This window comes from Vipera ursinii (genome assembly GCF_947247035.1).
Source record: "Vipera ursinii genome assembly, chromosome: 3".
NCBI lineage: Eukaryota > Metazoa > Chordata > Lepidosauria > Squamata > Viperidae > Vipera > Vipera ursinii.
The window spans coordinates 40,194,568-40,218,551 of NC_139516.1; the positions used below are offsets into that span (position 1 = coordinate 40,194,568).

The 23,984-nt window shown below is 35.3% G+C and overlaps 2 protein-coding genes across 9 annotated transcripts in view; one reads left to right on the top strand and one right to left on the bottom strand.

Annotated features, from left to right (window-relative positions):
• The window catches only part of TRAF3IP3 (TRAF3 interacting protein 3), a 32,396-nt gene that overhangs the window by 5,137 nt on the left and 3,275 nt on the right, over nucleotides 1-23,984 (bottom strand). For 3 of the 7 annotated variants that reach the window (XM_083361090.1, XM_083361091.1, XM_083361092.1), the window contains exons 2-15: nucleotides 20,429-20,738; nucleotides 19,282-19,381; nucleotides 18,813-18,870; nucleotides 17,779-17,803; nucleotides 17,015-17,044; nucleotides 16,277-16,372; nucleotides 14,010-14,081; nucleotides 12,909-13,049; nucleotides 10,652-10,789; nucleotides 9,849-9,984; nucleotides 8,770-8,832; nucleotides 6,376-6,524; nucleotides 4,074-4,187; nucleotides 2,733-3,297 (exon numbers count right to left, since the gene is read on the bottom strand). In XM_083361090.1, the coding sequence (XP_083217216.1) occupies nucleotides 3,214-3,297; nucleotides 4,074-4,187; nucleotides 6,376-6,524; nucleotides 8,770-8,832; nucleotides 9,849-9,984; nucleotides 10,652-10,789; nucleotides 12,909-13,049; nucleotides 14,010-14,081; nucleotides 16,277-16,372; nucleotides 17,015-17,044; nucleotides 17,779-17,803; nucleotides 18,813-18,870; nucleotides 19,282-19,381; nucleotides 20,429-20,707 (1,485 nt within the window). In that variant the 5' untranslated portion in view covers nucleotides 20,708-20,738 and the 3' untranslated portion in view covers nucleotides 2,733-3,213. Of the gene's footprint in view, nucleotides 1-2,732; nucleotides 3,298-4,073; nucleotides 4,188-6,351; nucleotides 6,525-8,769; nucleotides 8,833-9,848; nucleotides 9,985-10,651; nucleotides 10,790-12,908; nucleotides 13,050-14,009; nucleotides 14,082-16,276; nucleotides 16,373-17,014; nucleotides 17,045-17,778; nucleotides 17,804-18,812; nucleotides 18,871-19,281; nucleotides 19,382-20,428; nucleotides 20,739-23,984 lie in introns of those variants that run through there. The other 4 variants (XR_014492298.1, XM_083361093.1, XR_014492299.1 and 1 more) reach the window with 4 other exon arrangements.
• Nucleotides 241-2,632, top strand: LOC310639414 (UPF0739 protein C1orf74 homolog). Of its 2 annotated transcripts, none has more exons than XM_083361096.1 (2): nucleotides 241-704; nucleotides 1,649-2,632. In XM_083361096.1, the coding sequence occupies exon 2, from the start codon at nucleotides 1,829-1,831 to the stop codon at nucleotides 2,627-2,629; it is 801 nt and encodes a 266-aa protein (XP_083217222.1). In that variant the 5' UTR covers nucleotides 241-704; nucleotides 1,649-1,828; the 3' UTR covers nucleotides 2,630-2,632. The 2 variants fall into 2 exon arrangements, with proteins under 2 accessions (XP_083217222.1, XP_083217223.1); XM_083361097.1 differs by having other exon boundaries at nucleotides 308-390.

Below are 23,984 nucleotides of genomic sequence, written 5' to 3' on the forward strand. Positions count from 1 at the left end.
GATACCTGTGCTACACCCGTTTCTGTTGGTCCCGTGGCTGCTATTCCAGGATACTGTTCAAGACTGGGCAAAATCAGCCCTTGCCGCAACACTTGTTACTGGCTCTAGTGGAGGATGAAATCCGCTCCTCCCTTCTTCCCTCCTCCCTTCTTCCCCTCCCCTCCCGAACTTAGTACATCTCAGCGGGCAACGTTGGATCACCTGCCTCGCTCTTCGCTCCCATATCCGCTCCTGTCTCTTTAAGGCCTGGCTCTTGGCGGTGAGAGCCAGCCTTTTCCTTCCGGTTTCTAGCTCTACGTTTCTTGTCTTCGCTCAAGAGATAGGAAGCGGAAATGTAATTCGCTGGTGAGCGGAACCGAGTTTGTTTCGGCGTGGCCGAGACTCGCGGAGGTTAGTGGGATCTGTTCTGGAGGGAGAGAGGGCAGCCGGAGGCAGGGCGGCTTGGCGACGTCCCCTAAATGCCTGCGCTCTGAACTACAACCTACTTGCATTGAAGTCAGAGCATCTCCCTGCGGGGCAAAACCTATTGCTCAAGAAAACCAAGAAAATAGGGCGTAACGAACAAGTCACATTTGGGAGTTTGCTTACTTCCAACTTCAAAACATAATTGATCTATAAGCAGACCGAACATTAAGAAATATACACACAAGTAACCGTTATTTAGATGGCGATGTAGCTTTTTGAATCTGCCTTTTATCTCCAGGGTGAGTGATGGGGAGATGTGGCACAAATGTAAGATAACTTCATTCGTGGGGACACTTATTTCAAGATTCGGGGCTGGGTTCTGCTGCGTGATCTTTATGGATCACAGCCTGCCCTTAGTAAAGGGCCAGCAGTGATATATAGTTAATATTAACTGTATGAATTGTTATGCATAAGGTTTACGTGGTATCATTTAGCAATACAAGAGTACTGTATGTGAGAGAATTATATTCTAAACAGTTTAAACAAAGATCAACACACTAATATTTGTCTCAGTGTAAGTTGAGAGGAAGAGGCAGTTTTATGTAGAAGCTGTAAGTGCTACAGTACTGTCAGGAGGCTGTAAGTACTAGTCCTGCCTTAGGCAGGAACATAGCTGCGTATCTTAAGCCAGTCATAGCCTCTCAGTCCTAAGAAGCAAGCAATGGCAAACCACTTTCAACATCTTGCCAAGAAATCTACAAAGGCTTGTCCAAGCAGTTGCCAGGAATCAACAATTACTTGAAGGCACAAATAAAAAATAGAGGAGAAAGCTGATTAAACAAACAGCTAGTTGCCCAGAGAGCATTCCAGTACCTATTTTCCCCTCTCCAGTCCTTGAACAGAAAAGCAACTTTATTAATTCTTATATGCTTTATATTTACAGTAACCAGTCTAGTTTATGATTTTTTGCTATTGCAAGGCTAAACATTGGATACTGTGAAAAAAAATCCATCTGATTAATCTGATTTGAATGAGGTTTCACCTGTAGATGCAATGTGAAGCTTATCCCAACAGCAGTAAAAACTGAGCATTCAATTCTCTTTTCTGAGAACTTTTCTGTTTTCTGAACTTGGCATGTATAATTCTATATTACATTCTTGTTTCAGAATGAATTAATTACATGTATGCGAAACTTTCCATTGCTCATTTCCCTCACATATCTTCCGTTTATTATTTCTTTCAGCTTACTTCAGTGACTCATTTATAAAAATGAAACTATTAATTATTTTTGTTACATCACCATCAGTTGATGTTTTACTATTTCCTAAGGCCTGGCTGAAGAAGCAGATGTCTAAAGCCAGTGGTCAATCAAGTGTTTCTGGAGTTCTTTAATAGAGTTATCTTTCTAATGAATGAGCTATAAATGGCAGAGCAATTGACACAACTGCTCATTAAGGCAGCTCAACATCATCTTAAAACTGGAAAGAAGAAAAGATTATCATCTTCAGCCTCCTTGAATGTAGCTGGGGAGGTACTGGCAGTAGCAACTGGTTTAAAACCAGCTTTTCTGTATGATTACAATTCTGCTGGGACTGCTCAGATCCTGGACTATGTTCAACATCTTCAAACTACCCTTCAACTTACATGTCGGTTACATGTTCTTAATATAGCCGAAAATGTTCTAATAATCAACTTGGGACTGATGTGTTTGTGTCTGGAATCAGTCCTGCTTAGCAATAATGTCACTTTCATTGATGTTTCTGCTTATAGACCATGTCCTACCTTTTGTAACTCAGAAAATGTGAACCTTATAAAAAGCCATCTGTCAGAAATATTGAATCATATTAAAGTATTAACAGAAGATACATCTCAGACAATATCTTCAAGTGAAATTTTTTCGACTGAATGGAATCTCTGTACTCTATTTGGTGTATTGCTAGGGTATCCAGCATCCTATAATTTTCCTACTCAGAAGAGCTCTGATAATTGTCTTACACTAATTCCACTGAGAGTGTTTACTGTTCAAGCCACATTTTGTATGGTAAACAGTGATTTCAGAGTTAGGTTTTATTCTTTCAGTATCCCAGAACTCTTGTATCCAGACATGAAAATGAACCTCAGCGCATGGTGTGAAAAACTCAAGGATGCTTTTAAAGCTCAGAAAGAATTTGCTAATCTCTGCATTGCAAATGAGGTGGTGGTTCTATCAGCAGTGACCTTGTAAATATGAATCACAATTCAGAGATAGATAACGGTGCTTCTCCACAGTATTCCACTGATTTGTTTAAAAGCAATTTGGCAGCTTAGTTTAAGCAATTATGTCAGTGTTTTTATTTCTTTAAATGTGCATTTTCAGCAGCATTCAGGATATCCTTCATGCTTAAATTTCCCAGAATCTATTTCAGGTTAGCCTATTTTTCCAGAATATATTATTGACCAATCTATTCCAAATTCCAGGCAAAAAAAAATTGTCCAGCTAAAATAGGCAATGGTTTCAATTCCAGTATGGTCAAGTAATACTTAAGTGAATTGAGGAACTTAAGATTTTTGAAACTGTAAGAATGGTGATTGTGTCAATGGATATAGAGATCAGTGGTATATGGATGGGCATACAATCAATATTTCTTGCTTTGGTTTTAATAATAACAGTACAAAAAACTAAGCAATATGCAAAACCAAGCAGACAAACTCCTTCAGTACAGTATGCAGTTAATTTTACAAGACATTTTAAATTTGAAATACTAACTATTTGAGATAATTTAGACTGCTATAGTGCAGAAAGTAGTAGGCAAATAATACAAGATATGTTCAAGGTGTAAAGTTGCTTAAATAAGATACCAGAGCTGTTACCATTATTACCATTATGATAGGAATCCAATGATCATGCTTTCTCTGAAAAAAGATAAAATATTTAGAGATAGTAAATTGATTATAAATAAAGTACATATAAAAATCCCCCAATTACACCTGGTCATGTGCTGACACTTTTATTGTGATTTCACATTGTTATTTTATTTCAGAGAAACTTGTACCTCTATTTGATTAAAATATATGTATCAGAAATAAAAGTGTTTTTTCCCCATCTGCAATGACAAGAAAGAAAAAATAAAACTAGGGTTGATGCTAAACATAGATGAATTATGATTCAATTTTATTCAGTGTGTTTTGGTAAAAAATATTATTTTAAAAGCTACATTTCATAAACATACTACAGAGACAGAAGGTGAATCTTTCGTGCATGGGTCTTAAGAAAATTACAAGTGTATAAAGGGACTTTATTCATAACATTTCTACACATCTCACCTAAGTGACTCTGGCGGGTTATAATAAAAAAGAAAAAAAATTGTACATGTCTAATTTAAAAATACCCAGTTTGTGTAATATCCCAGGCTTTCTATGAAGTCTTACTTGGCATCCAGTCTCTTTAATAGTAATGTAACATCACAATATCTTTATTTTTGTTGCATATATATGCATGTTTATTTTTGAAACATTTAAGTTCAAGTCCAGTTTTTTCACTGAGGTAAATTGATGGATTTATGGGAATTCTGGGCATTTGAATCCCAATTTCTGTAGAATGCCGAGTTGATTGGGAAAATCTATACTGTATCTTTGATGATTAAGGTTGCAAGATTAAGTGGCACAAATGGAAGTTCAAAGCCTCTTACCTGGGCTTGCTTGCTTTGAGAGTGCTTGAGTTCATCACGACATTGTTGTAAATTGGCAAGGCAACTGCTATACTCATTGTTCAGGATCTCTAGTTTATGACAGAGATCAGTGCACTGGACAAGAAAACAAAACATGCTTAAAACGACTTTTCTATATTGTTTTAATAAAAAGATTTATGACAGGTTAGGGGTATCATGAGCCCAAGAAGCCATCTACCATTCCTCATTCCTATTTTTGCAGACCCCAAAGTTTTCTAAGATCAAGCTGCTAAAATTCCGCAGTATGTACAATTCTGGCTGATTTTACTTTAAATAAATAAATAAAAGCTGCTAGTTAGATACAGCTTTTCTGAATTACTGTGAAATTATGGATATAAACATCTGTTTAATAATTTTATGTTCTAGTTTTCATTCTTTATTCCACAGAATATAGTTCTGCTTTGTTTTCAGAAGCTACAATTAATTTTTTTAAAAAGTGTGTTTATACCATTTATTTTATTTTATATATTTAGAAAATTTATATTGCTGCCTAGTTGCATATGGTGGCTGAAAGCGGCTTACCATAGATATAAAAACACCATATAAAAGAATAAAAAAATAATAAAATAATAGCCCCTCACCACACCACCCCAGTGACAACATACATTCAAACTAGCCATTTAATGGGTTCCATCCTGCTCTGGGTTTCCCAGGTTCCCTGGCAGAAACAGGTCTTCAGTGCCTTCTGAAAGAGTGTTAGAGTGGGGGCCAGCCTAATCTCGAGAATGATGTTCCAGAGAGGGAACCACCATGGAGAAGGCCTTATTTTGGTTTCCACCAGATGTATCTCCTTAGGGGATGGAACCTGCAACATTCCTTGCATCCCCACTCTAGTGGGTTGGGTAGATATGACCAGCAAGTAATGGTCCCAATGTACCATCCTGCCACATTGGGAATTATGCCTTATATTTGTCCCTGAATGCATCCCTATCAGTTTCTGTCTGTACAGCACTCTTGGCATATTGCATACCGCCAAGTGAAAAAACTGATTTCTGCTGACTCTGGGGGAAGAAGCTTCTTTCCTTCTTTGTGTCAAAGTTAGCTGCAATGTATTGTATTAGAAAAGTCTTAAGCTTATGGCATTTTCTTTTAGGGTTTCAATGTCACAGACCCCATTGTGAGGCTTGCATTTCATTGGGAAACCTTATATATATTACAGAATTGTTCATATATTTTGGAATTGAGAGGGGCAACAAGCAGTGAAGTTAAGAAACATTGGGGATGATTTGAAACTAAAATGGATACTAGCGTGGAAGACCTTAAACAAGATGGTGTCACAGATTCATGTTAAAGAGTCCAACCTTAATAGCAAAAGGAACAAAGGGATCAGGGATGTTAAATCCTTTCTTACTTTTTGCTTAAATTTAGAAGACTAGCTTAATTAGAGAATGATGCTTAAGGAGACAAATGTGACAACAGCAAAAGGTCTTATCAATACTGTTTAAAAGCATTCTATGTCATTCTATGCCAATGTTCCTGATCTACTTTGAAAAGAGTTGACTTATGATAAATTGCTTGGGTTTTAATTGAATCATGGAAAGCCACAAAATCCACACACCATCCTTGTCTACTTTGCATGTGACTAATTATGTGTTGAAACACCTCATGGGTGAAATACAGTATTGACTGAAATTTTGTTTTAGGAGAACAATTTTTTTTATCAGTTCATCTAAGTAAGAATGGATGAAAAGACAGAATAAATTTTTGGCAGAACACTAGTTATTTTTATGACATACATGCTAATTTTCTTGCCCTTGTTCCTAATTGAGGGATAGTATCAAGTACAAGTTTTAGTTAGCAAAATAATTGAAACAATATGGGCTTGATTCTCACATTTGATTTGTGATCAGGGAAAACATCTGTTTTGTTAATATGAACTAAAAATGAGCTGCTCTATTAGTGATTGGGTGTGAGAAATCCAATATGGGATCTGGATCAGTCCCTCCGTTCCACATCTTTGCATATGATGGGATTAAGACTACATTATTATAATACAGTAATGATCAGCCTTTTCATACACAATAGGCATATATTATCAACTGAAAGAGAATATGAATTTACTATCAATGATAAGCAGTTGGACATATATTTAGTGTAAGAGAAATTTGAAATAATGCATGTAAGAGATCAAATGCAAGATACTAGCTTGATGAGATACAAACTAATAATACAAAACTTCATAGTTCCATTGTAAGATATTTACAGATAACAGTTTCCTAATGAGATCCTTTAATCTTACTAGCTGCTTGAATCACCTCTTCACCTCTTTTTTCTTAGCTGCAAGCTGAGATGTCCTTTTTTGCAGTTCTTCTCGCAGGCTGCTCTCTTTCTCTGTCTCTTCATCCTCAGATTGGACATTCTGCTTAGTTGTCACCCAACTGAAGACTTCATTGGGCACTGCGACAGTCTGCTCTATAAAAACAATGGTATTAGAAACATATTCTTGGATTCCTATGATATTGCAGGATGAATGCCTTCTACAATAAATGCATGAATTAAAACTTCAAAATGAACTAAGGCTTGCAACAAAAGTCAGAAACATCAAAGCTTCTTTCAACATGTAAAAAAAAAAGCCAAGGAAACGATTGGTCCATTAATGGGAGAAAAATGGCAAGAAGGTAACAAGCAGCAGGAAGAAAACAGAACTGATTAACTCAATGTTTTGCATCTGTCTTTACACAAAAGGAAAAAATAGTCCAATCTATAAAAAATACTGTAAAATGCAGATTAGGAATGCAAGTCAAAATAAGCAAGAAAATGGTAAGAGAACATCTGTCCACTCTAGATGAGTTCAAATCACCAGGACCAGGTGGATTACACCCCAAGGTTCTGAAAGAATTGGCAGACATGAACCAATGAACCATATATTTCAAAGATTCTGGAGCACCGGAGAACTGGAAAAGAGCTGATGTGGTCCCAATTAAAAAAAAAAAGGGGTGGGGCGGGGGAAAGGGATCCACAAAACTACGGATCAATCAGCCTGACATCAATTCCTGGGAAGATCCTGGAAAAGATAATCAAGGAACAAATCTGCAAACATCTAGAGGCAAAAAAGCCATAACCAGATCATGCCAGACAAATCTTATTACATCCTTTGACAAAGTGATGAAATTAGCGAACCAGTGAAATGCTGCAGATATAATTTATTTGGACTCCAATAAGGCATTTGATAAAGTAGACCACAACCTACTACTTAATAAAATAAAAAAATGTGGGTTAGACAGGATCACCACCAGATGGATTCATAACTGGCTGACCAACTGCAGTCAATCTGTAGTGCTTAATGGAACTGTCTCTACATGGAGGGAAGTATGCAATGGAGTACCATCACATATGTAAATATATCCAATATATTACATACGTAGCATTGGTAGGCAGTTTGTTTTTATAAGGAAACTGAAACTAAAAAAAAGAATCTATCTGGATTTGTTTAATTTATTATAGTTTTAATCATCACCAACGATAGTAATATAGATTATGAAATGAATACCACAAAGACAAAATAATAGAATAAGAGTTGGAAGGGACCTTGGAGGTCTTCAGATCCAACTCCTGTTCAAGCAGGAAACCGTATACCATTTCAGACAAATTGTTGTCCAATATCTTCTTAAAAACTTCCAGTCTTAGACCACCAAATATTCCAGGATACAGTATCAATCTTGTATTGATATAGTTAGTGTTGTGTTACTGCTACTACTTTTATTATATGCAATAATTATTACCGTAAAATTAACAACAAACAACAAAACAACAATAACAACAACAACATTATTCCTATGACAATTGCACTCATCTTGCTCTGGTTATATTATGTTAACCAGTTTAGCTTATTTTAGGTCTCACTTATGCCCTGCTTGAAAGTTATTCCACATTCAAAAGCATGGGTCCGGAGTACCTCAGGGATCACCTGCTGCCGGCATCAACTTCCCTCCGCCCTGTGCGTTCCCACAGAGAGGGCCTCCTCAGGGTGCCACCGGTCAGAGAATGTCGTCTGGTGGCCCCCAGGGGGAGGTCCTTCTCTGTGGGCACCCCGGATTTATGGAATCGGTTGCCGGTTGAGCTCCGGATGGCGCCCGACCTTCGCTCCTTCCGACGCGATCTGAAGACTCACTTATTCGAACAAGCCGGCCTGGCCTGATGGGGGATGGGTTGGGATTTTACTGTCGTTTTTAATATATCTATTTATTGTTTTAGCTTGGGCATTGTGTTTAATTCTTTTTAACTTTTGTATCTTTGTATTTTTATATGTTTGCCCTGTTCACCACCCTGAGTCCTTCGGGAGAAGGGCGGTATATAAATAAAATTATTATTATTATTATTATTATTATTATTATTATTATTATTATTATTATTATTATTATTATTATTATTATTCATGTTTTCAGTGATATAGGACATTTTTATCACACTTAAGAAATCACTACTACATTAAATAATATAGCTAGTGGCTCTACCCTGACCTCTCTCAATGCACTAATGGCAGAGACTGTAAAGATGGGAATTTGCAGGAATTGTATTCCCAACTATTGATATATTGAGAAGAACCAAAAATAACAGCTTGAGACTTTTAATTCACAATACGCTCAAAGAATGTACCTACCCTATGTTGGTAGACCTCCAAGCTAGTTATTCACTTTTCTCAGACAGCTTTACTTACTTTGAAGATGTTCAGTTGTTGCCTCCAATATGAATTTTTGCATTGCTTCAGTTCTCAGCTTGCCTGAAAAGAATAAGGAATGATGCATAATTTACTGCAGTTTTTTTTTCTTTTGCATGAGCGGAAAGGTTTGTATTGTAAGTGGGAGATGGATTTAGGTCTAGCCTATAGAAATCTCTACTGCATGATGTTTAAACACTGCAGCCTTGACATTCTTTTTTTCCTAAACTCAAATGAAGCAGCACTGTTTATCACACTAAGCAGAACAACACAAGTAACATTTGAGTACTCTGGTGGCTCAAGAAATAAGCTGTACATTTCATAAAAAAATGACAAGTTTAACTTACTATAACAATTGTATTGTTTATCTGAGAAAGTCAGACTTCAGGACTATCTGGTATATCTTTTATAGTAGGGGTGTCAAACTCGCAACGTCACGTGACGTGTCATGACGTATCGTGACTTTTTTTGCCATTGCCGGCAATGGGGTGGGTGCAGTTTCACTATGATGCATCCAGCCCATGGGCCTGCCATTTGACACCCCTGTTTTATAAGATCAAACAATCATACAACACATGACGAAATTACTTACCTGAAAGCATTTACATTACTGTTTGTCCACAGCTAGTACCTAACAGCATATTGCTATAAAGTGATTTTGATTTGCAGGGAAGAGAGAATATTTCAAATAACCATTCTTCAATATTTATTCTACATTTATTCAGTTGTAAATTTATTTGGTTGTAAGTTTATTCATTTTAAGTTTATTCAGTTATTATTCAATATCTTACTTGTGTTTGAAATCAATGGCTACCACCCCAGAAACAGGCAGTTAGTTTTAAATACTACACATAAAGTACATGGGAGGAAAAAAATCTTAAACTTTACCAGACTCTCTCTTGTCCAAGGCCCTGATAAACTGTGCAATTCTGTTTCAGTTCAGTTCAGTTTGTAGTATTGTATAAATTGCATCACCTTGTTTTAATGGTTAAAGGTAATTTAAATGGAAGCTTATGAGATTTCTACATAAATTAATTCTATCACAATCCAGCTTCTTATTCTTGCTGTTGACTCTTTACCTTCCACTTCGGCAAGATATTCCATGATGAGTCTCTTTTCTTCTTGCAGATTATCAATTCTTGAGTATAGACTCGCACACTCATTCTCCATGTCTTTTAGTGCTTGTTGAAGTTGAGAATTCTGGGTGTCTGACCACTGCAAGCATGAAATAAGCACAATTGCTATTATAAATCACATGAAAGAGTATTCCTGTTAAAACAAAAATAACATGACAGCTGTTACACCGATTGATAGTTTAACATGTTAAGATGCCTGTAAACTTGATAACTAGAATTGTACCTCTTTGAAAACAAGTTTCTGGATGGTAGTACTGTAAATCTGTTGTGTTTGGGGAAATGTAGCACTTTGATTACTTCAGATCCTCTCAATAACTTTGCTTATTTGACTAGTGGGTTTCTTTAAGGAATGATTACCCCACTGTCAATTTTGGTTATTGCTGGTTTTATTTTAATTATGGATACATACGTTCTTGGCCATATGACATTTTCAATATGTGTAGTTGTTGCATTTAGTTTATCTTAGTTGTTGATGTTTATTTACTGGTTTGGCTGCTAAGTTGTAAGCTAATTGTATTGGATAGAATTACTATGTGCTTTTGTAAAGGTGCATAAACAAGAGCAGCAGCAACTTTGTCCCTATGTCTTGAAACGATATGCTACTATCCTTAGCATGCTGATAACAATTCACCATAAATGGGTATCTGAGCCATGGTTTCTTTTTCAGTTCTATCACTAAAAACTGCTAACTTGACGAATGCTCCTGTGAAATAGAAACCTGGAATATAGCCTCACAAGGAGGTTACCTGCAGTTTGTTCTCCAAGACATGCAGCTTGTTTTTGACTTCAGTGTGCTGGTCAGTTAGTTGACTCCAATCTTTTTTTAAGGTGTTAAGTTGATCTTTCCAGAGGCTACAGTCATCCTCAGCAATAGTTAGGGCTCTCTAAGAGAAATAGCATCATCTATCATTAGTAAAGTTGACAAGCATATGTTCTTGACAGTCTTGTTAAAAACCCGATTAGCTGTTCATTGTAAACATGGCAATTTTATTGTAAGTCTAATTTGATGGGCTAGGAAATCCGATTGAACAAAATATGTCAGAACATGACATATAAATGTGGATAACTGGTCTCCTGTCCTTGCAAAGTTGGAATACTGCTGAAAATTAATTCAAAATGAATCAATACTTCCACTGATTAACAACGTCAAGTTTTAAATAACTTTCTTCTTGTGAAGGGCTGTTCCCTGGGATTTGAGGCTGAAGAAGAATAGCTGGCCCAAGACCTGAGGCAGAGACTTTCTAATTTGCAGTCATTTATATGCTTTATGTTGGTACATTATTTCTAACTCACATGCATTTCTAGGTGTTCTATAGAATAGGTGCATTTCTCTGAGTTCATCAAAATGTTCTTTCTACACATCAGGTAGAAAACAACATGCTTAAGACAAAACAGCATTTCCCTACAAGAATGTTGTGGTTCACATCTTCAAGAAAAGGGGAAAAACAGACCCAGGAAACTACAGGCCAATCAGTCTAACATCAATACCTGGGAAGATCCTGGGAAAAGATAATAAAAAACAGATCTGTGAACAACTAGAAGCAAACAAAATTATAACCAGTAGCCAGCATGGGTTTGTCAAAAACAGATCATGCCAAACCAATCTTATTTCATTCTTTGATAAAGTGACTAAATTAGTAGACCAGTGAAACACTATGGACATAGTATACTTAGACAAAGTAGACCACAAAGTAGACAAAGTAGACCACAACCTGCTGCTTACTAAACTACAAAAAGATAGGATAGACAACAACATCATCAGATGGTTCTGTAGCTGCCTGACAAACTGTACTCAGTGAGTAGTCCTCAATGGTACTACATCCACGTGGAAAGAAGTAAGCAGTGTGGTACTACAAGGCTCCATCTTAGGCCCAGTACTCTTCAATATATTCATTAATGACTTACATTAGGGAATAGAAGGGGAACTCATCAAATTTGCAGATGACACTAAACTGGCAGGAATAGCCAACACCCCAGAAGACAAGCTCAGGATCCAAAAAGATCTTGACAAACTTGAACATTGGGCCCTATCCAACAAAATGAGTTTTAATGTGGACAAAAGCAAAGTTTTACATTTAGGCAGGAAAAATTAAAGGTTTAAGTACAGATTAGGTGAAACCTGGTTAAAAAACAGCAACTGTGAGAGGGACCTTGGAGTCCTAGTGGACAATCACTTGACTATGAGCCAGCAGTGTGCAGCAGCAGCCAAAAAAGCTAATACAATCCTGGTTTGTATAAGCAGAGGCATAGAATCAAGATCACACGAAGTATTAGTATCGCTTTATAAAACCCTAGTAAGACTATACTTGGAATACTACAACCAATGTTGGTCACCATACTACAAAAAAGATGTTGAGATCTTGGAAAAGGTTCAGAGAGGAACAACTAAAATAATCAAAGGCCTGGAGACTAAAACATATGAAGAATGGCTGCAGGACTTGGGCTTGGCTAGTCTAAAGAAAAGAAGAAACAGGGGTGATATGATAGCACTATTCCAATATTTGAGGGGCTGCCACAAAGAAGAGGGTGTCAAACTATTCCCCAAAGCACCAGAGGGCAAGACAAGAAACAATGGTTGGAAACTGACCAAAGAGAGAAGCAACCTGGAATTAAAGAGAAACTTCCTAACAGTGAGGACAATTAACCAGTAGAACAGTTTGCCTTAAGAAATCGTGGGTGCTCTATCACTGGAGGTTTTTAAGAAGAGACTGGACAATCACTTGTCTGAAATAGTATAGGTTCTCCTGCTAGAGCAGAGGGCTGGACTACAAGACCTCCAAAGTCCCATTCTATTCTATTCTGTTCTGTTCTGTTCTGTTCTGTTCTAAAGGATGCAAATCTCTCCAATTTTGTGAGAAGAATTTCTGCCACAAGCAGAATGATCCTCAGTGAATCAAGGAGTTTCTTGACATCCTTGATGATCTGAAAACATCTCAGGATATTTAGAGCTTCAGTAATATATAACCATCTTCCTATACGCCTCAGGCTGAAATCCTTCCTTACCTGGGCAGTTTGAAATTGCTTTTGTGCCTGCATTTTCTCCTCAAGCAGTTTCTGAAGAGATTCTTTTACTTTCTGTTCATAATTCTGCTTTTGATCTTCCATCTCCAGGAGAATCCTTTTTAAGCCCCGCTTTGAATAACTCTAAGAAAAAAGAAAAAGAAAAACAGAGAGAGAGAGAGAGAGAGAGAGATGAATCAAAATTCCTCTTCTTAAAATATTTGGCTGGCTATGATTTATCTGATTGGTTTATCTGATAAATGTTATCCCCCTGGGACATGTCAATCATGACTAACATGGACTAACACAAATAATGTGGATTTACCATTTGAAACCCAAGAGATCCATAGCTCATCAAACTAAGCTTCTTGTACTAGATATTTTTTTGCAAGCAATAATACAGTATTCTAAAGAATGTTATTTATTAGAAAATGGCAAAGAAAACTGGCAACCTAACAGTGTAAAAGACACCAGTATATTAAAAGTTCTTGATTTAAGTTTTCAGGCACATCCAACAGACCAAAACTTTGAAATATTGTGTAGCCTACATTGCATCTATTAAATGTAAATCAAGTTATGATTTTTTTAAAAAAATATTTTAAAAAAGGTTAAAATACTCTCTAGGCATCTGCAGAAAATTCTTAGTAGTCTTATATTTTCTTAGCAGTGTTACAACTTTATTACATATATGGAGGAGAAGCAACATGTTGATCTCATGTAAAATGTTTCTATACTGTAATTTTATATGAACTCTAGCAAAACAATAGTGACAAATCTTTTAGCAATAACCACATAAGTCTGAATGTGAGACACAACTATAAAAAATAATGGCAGTATAGTTCAACAGCAAAATGCAAAATAAATCATGATGCTCAGGAAACAAAGAGCAACAAATGTTATCATTCTTCAGGTCTCTGAGGAAGAGTTATAATGAGTGTGTTCTTACAAATATGTATGATATTAATATTATTTGTATGATGTTATTAATGAGTAGATATCTGAAGAACAAAGCAGGTATCTAAACTACAGAAGGTGACATTCCCCATGTACATATTAAAATTATCCAAAATTATAAACTTTCTTTTTTTGAGCCAAATATATTACCTGGGTACATATTTGCAATTGATTTTCCAGCACGCTCAGCCTGCATTTGAGTTTGTCTTCATTAAACTGACCCTGATAGAATTTAAAAAGTTAAAAATTGTGAATAATTTTGGAAATAAGAATTTTCTAACTCTTAGATACCAAAAGGGATCCTGTTTCTTGCTTTATTCATATTATTTAAAAGTTTCATTTAAAATTAAACATCAGTTCCTTCAGAAATCAATGGCTTTCAGAAAAATAAAATAAAACATATTTATTCATATCACTTATCCTTAATAAAATGTAATAGCTACCTTAATTACCAAAAGGACTATGCTAATTATTTATTTTAAAATTTCAGACAGTTGCAAACAGATGTATCATCAGTCAGGATTAACACAAACATACAGTTACACATATAAACATGCCTACCATATATAAAATTACTCTCATGTTATGTTTAACATGTATTCTCTTTCTCAAAAATGATCCTTCTTTTTGTGTAATATAATTGACAACCTACATCTTTATTACATCTAGCTGCCTTGGGAATGTTTGTCAAGCAAAAGAGTACCTAATTCTTTAATCCCATGTATATTCAAAGCAAAGTCTATGGGATTGCTGAATATGAGAAGCATAGGTTTATTTTCTAAGTATCCAACAAACTGTATGCTGTACATACAGTTGTAATATATGTTTAGTATTTTTACAGAATCACTAACTTGGTTGTGCAGTCAATTTAATAGGGCTAGGATGGGAGCAGAAATGCCATGCCATCCCACGCATATAAGATAGCCTAGTTACGGTACACACATTTTCAGCAACAGAGTGGAATGGAAGTCAGCTTTCCAGTGCTAAATATAAAAACACGAGAAAGGACTACATTGTGTATAGTTCATTGAAGAATGAAACTGCAGGAAAGGAATACACCAAGTCCTTCTAATGTATGTAATTTCCTTCCTTTGCCAGCTGGGAGGGAGCATCACCAAAAATGATGGGGTGGTTGGTATATTTCTGGATTTCTGGAAAGCAAACTACTCCAATTTATTCTCCATAGTACCTGGGGGCAGGACAAGAAGCAATGGATGGAAATTTGTCAGAGGGAGATTCAACCTTGAAATGAGAAATTTCCTGACAGTAAGAACAATTAATCATTGAAACAGCTTGCCCACTTTGTTAAAGAATTTTGGCAATTTTGCTAGAGAGCTGCATGAAATCCCTAAGCCACTCAGCCCTGCAACACTTTGTTTTGTACTTGGATAACCTGATCTACATATTGAAATGCAACACTGGTTCTCCTTTGCTTTGTTTTTAAATAGGTAGTATCATTTAAAAGCAAAATCTTGCAAAACAAAATGGGATGGTCAATGGTAAAGGACAGGACTTTGCAGATTTCTGCTGCTTTTTTCTTGGGAACTGAAAGCTTTAAAGCACTTTAAAGAGGCCTTTATATTTCAGCTAAAATTTCCATCTCTTATTCCATTTATCATTGGCAAATTTGAAAATTTCATCTCTATATTAATTTGGAAATCCCAGAAACAGTTTTGTAGCTTTAATGAATAACAAATTGGAAACGGGCTATGCTGGAAACGTATACAGAAAACAAATGAAACAGTACACACCTACCTGTTGATAAGCTGAGGTTCAGAGGTTTAATTACCACTTCCTGTCAGTAAAAATGTAAAACTATTTTCCCCCTGCTATTCTGGATGTTAACATCAGTGTTTCAGAAGGGAAGTACAAACCACAATGGTATCAAGCAGTAAATGTCGACATTTCTGTTCTAAGAGAGTTCGCAGTGAGCTTAGTGTGAAAATTTGACTGAATTGCCATTTCTTTTCTGGATCAAGTAATTTAGGGCACTTCTTTGGCATTAGTTCTACTTAGCTGAAGCACAATTCCATGGAAAGTAGATGTGTGTTCTTTTTTCTCTCTCAACAGGATCAAACATAATATTATCAAAGATAAATCTGAGCTTGATTATACAATTTTATTTCTTTATGTCTTTGTCTTTACAAATGGGCCACTCAGAGATGTAACCTTCATTCACTATTAATAGATATTTGGAAAGGACATCTTGGCAGCAAATACACTTATCATTATAGAATATTGTTATGGTAAGAAAAGCTGTGTCTGCTCGAAATTCTGTTGTATGAATAAGCTAACTATCAAAAATACAGGATCCCTCTTAGTTTTCTGTTGCATCATTACTCTGAATGATAACTATGTATGATATAGAATAACATACAATTATGAATAGTAGTAATCTTAGTATGACTATTTGGTACCTTCCAAGATTTTTCTGCTGCTTCTAGCAACATGGCTAGAAGCTCTTGTAAAATCACCATTTTCTGCTTCAATATTAGTTCTCGATGTAGCGCCTCCTAAACAGAAGAAATCAGTCACAACATGTTCAAATGATATCCCAGGCATGCTCTGAATTCGTTGTCCTAGTTCCATTCAAGGAAACAGAAAGATCTTTTGTATAGGTACAAAACTGTACTCTAAAAAGTGAAGTTTATGTCCCTTTGTTTTTAGATAATTATTTAACTGGCTTCTCTGTTATGTAGTGGAAAAAGAGGGTATTTATTTTTAAAATAATGTAAGACAATTTATAGAACTTGCTATCTGATATAGTGTCTTTTTAAAATTGACTGGAAGATTTTAAATTGTTTCCTTTGATCATTGGCATTCCTTGGGTATCAAAAGCATATTGACATCAGTTGGATTTTGTACTTCGTACTTAAACCAAAATGGCAGATCATGGAAATGGTAAAATCAGGTGGATCAAGCTACATTTTGTGAATATATGTATATTATTATTATTTCCCCTGCAGGAATGAATCCTGCACTTCAAGTACTGAATAGGATTCTACCATTATTGTTTTCAAATAAATATATTGTTTTCAATTGCAGTCCTATTCTCAGAAAGTAAGGCTTTATGTATTTTAAAAAATCCAAAAAGAATATGATTTATGAAGGGATCTTTCCCCCAAACTGTCTAAAAGTTAATATTAATTACTCACGTTGAGGTAGTTAGAAAGTTGAATAATTTCCTGAAATACAAATAAATATATTTATAATCCCAACTGAGTTGGCAAAGAAATGCAACCTGCACTATTTGTCAGCCTTTGAGTTTTATACTCAGAAAACTTCTAGTATACTTGAAGATGGGCAGTTTTTATTGCTATTAATAAAAATTCATTATTTAGCTACTGTCAAAACATGTTTATAGTCAGAAACAAATGGAAACACTGTTATGTACAGAGTTGTACAGAAATAACAGTGCTCCTTTAACCCCCTTCTTTTAAAACCACCAAATACAGCAACTCCATGATCAAAAGCTGATTACTGAAAACCTCATGAAACTTTACTAAGGGCCATATTCAGACATGGAGCCAAGATTTGCTTATCTGAAACATCACAACTATAACAACTTGCCTGATTAAGGCCATTATGTGCAGGAAGCTTATGATGTATGCATACCGAAATGAGAACAATACCAAATACTAACTACCAAATTCTTCCCCCGTTTAGATTTCTTTGTTTCTTAAAGAAAGAAGAATCTCATTCCCACTTTCTGTTTTCCATAAAAGGAATCTCTGTGGATTTTACTCCACTAGTCACTGTCAACTACAGGGGGTGGTGTTCATCTCCATTTCAAGGCCATTGAGCCACCATTGTTCAAAGATATTTTTGTGGTCATGTGGTCAGCATGACGACACAGAGCACTGTTACCTTCCAGTTGACGTGTCACCTATTTATGTACTCATTTTCATGTTTTCCATACCTTATCTAAAACTGCTGTTCCACAACTAAAAACAAAAGAGAAAAGAATTATCAAGGAGATATGACATAGTTGCAGTGTGATACAACTGTCAAAAGGAAGAAGGTAAAAGATTATGCACATAGAATTGCCCGTATAAAAATTTAAGACTTGAACAAAAGCTCCTGAAAAAGTCACCAAATCAAAAAGTTTTTAAAAATCCTAGAACAGACGAGGAGTGCTAGTTATTCTATGCAGTGGAGTTTTCCTCTTGCCACCATGAGTCTTTTTCTGCCCGCTGAAATGTTGTTGTGATGTGGTACCCAAGAACTTTTTGTACTATCTATTCATTCATTACCGCACATGTGAAGATTTGCAATAAATCCTTGCATTTGTACAAACAATAATTTGCAATATGAAATGGGATCTCTGTACTCTTGGTTACCACTCGGCTTTTAATGAACAGGAAACTGTATATTTTTTTTCTGACACTGGTTGCTGCGTGGCCAAGATAACTGAGGCAGCTTGTAAATACAGTGGTGAAAAACTCCAATAATAACTTCACTGAAGAAGCATAATTGACCACTGAAAGCATGGGAAACAAAACTATTGAAGCCAGCAATGTCTGGAAGTTTTCTTTGTAATCATAGGTCATACAGTGGATTGTTCAGAGACAGAGTGACATGATAATATTTTTATATGTTCAAAAATGCTATCCCAGATGTAGATCTTACTGCCTGGGTACAGAAGACTCTATATCATTACTGTATGCTGTATAGCTTCAAGAGAATTTTATATGTGGTTTATGAAGTTATGGAATTCTATTCCTTAATGCAAGCAAAAATGTTCTGGCTTGTGATAATTTTGGATGAGTAACCAAGGAATTTTGAATCTAAAATTTATAAAAATATGATTCAAATTTTGATTATTTTTTTGGATTGAAAAAGTCTGATCATCTTTATAAAAATACCTCATATTCAGTGTAAAATGTTTAGTATCCAATTTTAAAAGTACTAATTCCAAAGGAGAAAAAAGCCTGAATAATCTTCTGTACTTACTCTGTTTGCTGACAGGAGTTTTTCTTTTCAGAACTTAGTTCTTTTGTGGTTTGTGTACCTATATATAAATAAATTCCATTTCAATACTTTTAACAATTGACAGTGAAACACCACTGTTTTTATCTATTCATAAGACAACATGTTTCTAAAAAATATGTTCAAAAACATATAATTACATTTTTAAAACATTTACATTTAAGACGGGGGCATCTGTGATATTTGCATTAAAATTGTTTCTCACAGAATGTAAGATAAGAGTTACCTATATTTAAGGTATCTGAAAGCAAAATATCCATACATTTAGGAAAGTTATGAGCAAAAATATATATATGATTTTTAAAAAAATTAAAAATCTGAAAAAATAACAAAATAATAAAAATTAGTCATGGATACTAAAAAAAGTCAAGTTTATGCTGACATATATTTTTCTGCTGACAACTTTAAGGTTGATTTATAGATTGTCATTTACCTTTACAGTTTTTGGGAACATTCACAGTGAGCATGGCTTGAGGTGATTTGCTAAGAGGGAATATATTACTGAAGTTATGCTGTGTAGATTTGGTATGAGGCTGAAAGATAAAAACAGAATAATATTTGGATTCTTTTCCATGTGTTGATCTCAGTACCCCAATATCCAATACTCCCCAAATTTGTTGGGATTACTAATGTATCTCTTTGGGACAGGATCTCTAAATTGTTCCAATACATTTTTTCCTATTTTTAGAGGAGAGGAACATTGTTTAGTTACTTGGTTGCTAAATAATAAATTATTTCGCAATCCGTAAAGAAAAATGGAAATCAGTTTTTGAAGCTTTTCTGCCCCCTGACACTAATATTGTAGAAAAACTCTTTAACCACTTCCTAACCAATAAAATAAAGTTTTCAAAACTCTCATGAGAACATGAAATCTTGTGAAATTTTGACAACTTCATGCAAGATTTTGTAAATTGCAGACTTAGGAATGTATGACAACAAACAGTTGTAACACACACACATGAAGAGCCTTGGTGGAGCAGTGGGCTAATGCCTCCTTAAGTAACACCAGCTGCCTGCAATTAGTGCAGGTTCGCATCCCACCAGGCTCAAGGTTGACTCAGTCTTCCATCCTTCCGAGGTAGGTAAAATGAGGACCCAGATTGTTGGGGGCAATTAAGCTGACTTTGTAATAATGCCGCTTGGGAGGTGTGTGAAAGCCCTAATAAGCAGGCATATACATAGAATGAAGGCTATTGCTAAGCTTGTAAGCCGCCCTGAGTCTTCGGAGAAGGGCGGGATATAAATGGGATTAAAATAAAATAAAATAAATAAAAAATTCACACACAAACACACACATATGGCTGAAAGGACTGTGTGTACACACACACACACACACACACAGAGAGAGAGAGAGAGAGAGAGAGAGAGAGAGACATTAAAACTATACATTATTCATGACTGATCTCCTAGCCCAGGTCAACAGATGTGAAAATCTAAATTCAACAGACTTCCCAACTAACTACCGTATTTTGGGATGGTCTAGCTGTGTTATCCCCATCATTAAATATTACTTGAATATTTGACAAATATTTCATATAGTTCTGAGGTGGTATTTGCCCTAGATTGTCAGAACAGTTTACAGGAAATAAAGCTCCTCTCTTGCTAGGAGGCAACATCATTTTTGTCCTCCCAAGCTCTTCAGTTGTTAAATTCCTTCGTCGGAAGAATTCCTTTTGTCGAGGGCTCTGAGCTGATTCCTTGGCTTCTGTGCTCTGGCACTTGCTTGTGAGACGGCATGTGGTCCTGTTGTGTCTCCTGAGCAGGCTTTCGTGCTTCTTGCACCGGCGCTCATATTTTTCGTCATAACTCTCATGCTGGAGGCCTTGCTGGCCAGGAGACTTGGAAAATCCAGTGATCATCCTACTTTTCAAATATAGTGGAGACACCTTCCTAGAAAAATCAAAAGAAAACAGTCAGGACCATCTAGGCTGTGGAATTTTTTGTACAAAACTATGCAAATTATTTTGTATATTTCTTTGAGATATGTGCTACTATTGTGAGATATCAAAGCCCAATTTAAAGAATTGCTGTTAAAGTCCTGAGCCTCAATAGCTAAGGAGCCAAATATTTGAAAACACTTCCATCTCTCTAAAAAAAACTGCCCACAAACTAAAATGTTCAGGAAACCTTTTTTTTTTCTCCAGGCTTCCTTTTCAAGGGGAAATTTGTTGAGGACAACCCGGGCACAAGGCCTTTTCTCTTGTGAAACTCCATCTTTAGAAAGTTCATGGATTTTGGATTAGCATCCATTTTGCTATGTTGGCATAAGATTAAAATTTGTTTGCCCAAGTGTTTCAAAACACAGATTTGTTTGTTTCTGCTTTTTATAATATGGATCTGTTTATATTATTATATCACATTTATATCATAGCTTGATTCCTGAATTTTTGCTCATTTGTTTACCACTCTGATATTTTAGAATATAACATGGCTTGAAAAACTTCTAATAAATAGATAATATAATATAGCCAACTTCAAAGGTACTCCTGTAACATTATGTTATGAACTCCTAGAAGACAAAGTATTCCAAATAGCAGCTGTACAGAAGCTTTACTCCATCAATTATCAGGGCCAGTTTAGAAACTACAGATTTTACCATTTTCCTATTCAGACTTTTTGTTACAGTGGATATTGGATATTCCGATCGCCTTCAACTTAACTTTCTGATTTCTTTTCTTTCTTCTTTTTTTTGTGGGGGGGAGGGAAGGTGTTTAGCCATGCTTGTTAAATTATTTCTGCATTTAAAATTTACATCTAAAAAGAGCAGAGCATGCAATTCCATCAACTTTTGAATAATTTTGTTTTCTTTAAATCTTTTTCACATTTTGCATTTTAGTGCTACAGTCAACAGACATTGCATAATTCTGGCTGAGATCAGAAAATGAACAAACAAATGATTTTTGTTATCTCTTCAAAAAGGTTTAGCGAGTAGTAATTTCTGATGACAAAATTTTCATCAACAATGAATAGCTAAAACACAGTTTTTAACTGACATCCCTTCACACTTACTATAGATTTATTTTTTGGTATCCTCACTTTTTAAAGTCTACTTGATTAAACATAGTATTCCAAAGTGTTCTACATTTATATATACTTATGGTTTGAAGAAAGCATACAAATCTGAACTCTAAAAACTGTCACTAATCTAAAAACACATTTGGTTTTTTTTAATTATTTTTTTATTATTTTCCTCTATGTTTACAGTACAGTCAAGTGTCATGGGTAGATTGCAACACAATCAATTAATATCTTTGTTGTGGTATTACCTCACTGATCTGTGTGCTTAAATGAAAAGTAGTTTTTTTTAATGTTCCTCTTTTTTCATTAAAAACACTATTTGAAAAACATCCTCTCATCCATACTATTTCTGTTCACTTCCAACTATTTATCTGTAAGTTCTTTCATGCCTTGGATTAAGCAGGCAATCTTTGTGGGAATTCTAAGAATGGCGCTTGGAAAAACATAATGTGAACAACCTGCATATTCACACAATTTTAGACATCAATTGGCCTTCCTTTGTATTTTAATGAATAAGAATTTAACTTAAAATAGAATAGGTATTTATTGAAGTAAGCATAGGTAAGTTTAAGTATATTTATATACCACATTTACCGTAACCTTATCTATGGTGTAGGGTTTCCTGCTTGAGCAGGGGTTTGAACTAGAACGCCACCAAGGTCCCTTCCAATTATGTTATTCTGTTATAAGCTAATGGTAACTGTGTGTGACATATAACTTCATGGCACCTTGGACTGGTCCAAATGTTTGTAACCAATATTAACTGGGATAATTCACTAGGAATATCTTACTCATTTCATGGGATCTACACTGACTGTAGCTTTACTTTCAAGTCCAATTTGAGGGGCCAATTTGATTAATATCTTTTACAACTTAGAATTCAGATAGCATAAAAACCACCTGCTCATAAATGAACACACTCAACTGTTAATATCTTCCATTGAAGCCCATTTAAGAATCTTAAAGCAATGGCAACCAAGGAAGATACACATGGATAATAATTAAAATGTCAACAATTTACGCCTCTAATTAATTTATTAAAAACCATCAAGTTGGTATTGATTCTTAGCAGCTATATAGGTGGATTTTCTCTATGACAATCTGTCCCTAGCATGGTCTTATGGATCTGCCAATGGTGCTCTCATCAGCACTGCAATTGAATCTGTCACCTTGCTGCTGGTCAGTTTTTCTTTCCTTCTCTAGAAAGCGAGGTCTTTACATAGTATGTCTGAAGAGCATGTCATTAAGATGTTTACATTTTTCAAATTATTTTTAAATGCATCTTTGGAAATACTTGTTTTCACTTTCACTTCATCATTGGAATGATTTTTCAAGTTAATAGATGGATGATAGATAGATAGATAGATAGATAGATAGATAGATAGATAGATAGACAGACAGATAGATAGTTCGATAGAGGTAGATGTTGTTTTAGATTTTAAACATTGTTTGAAATTGGTTTTGAAATGGCATTGAAAACCACCTTTTGAAAAATATTTTAAAAGACAAGCCCATTAATGCTATAAACAAACATATACAGGGCAGAAGTGATATGACGCATAAAAGCAGCAGAAAAATTAAGAGTAAATATGCGGCATTTTTTGTGTACCCTCAACTTTATATAACAAAGGGACAGAGTGATCTCACCTGCTACAAGCTACTGTATACACATATTTAGCTACAATTCTCATTACCTGCATAATAGAGATAGCCAAAGGAACACAAAGCAAGAAAAAGGGAACGAAGAAGAGGAAACATAATGACAAATGTACTTATGTGATATACCAAGATGAAAAAGGAATGGTCAGAAAAAGGAGTAAAGAACAATTAGTATTTGATTCAGAGTCATCTACAGAATTCAAATATTAGATCCAGTGGGTTCTATGTGATATGGACAGATTTTGCTTTCCCAGAAACATTTTTTAAAAATGAAACTTCACATCTAGATTTGATAGCGTGCAAGATGATTTCTTTGTCCTGCAGAGGCTTTGCTTATTGGGAATTAAACAAATCACTACAAAGATGGATGTGGAGGACGAGGGTTGATGATTGTAATATTTATATTATCTGATCATAATTCACTGCATATGCAAAAATACATAATATATACTTGAAAGC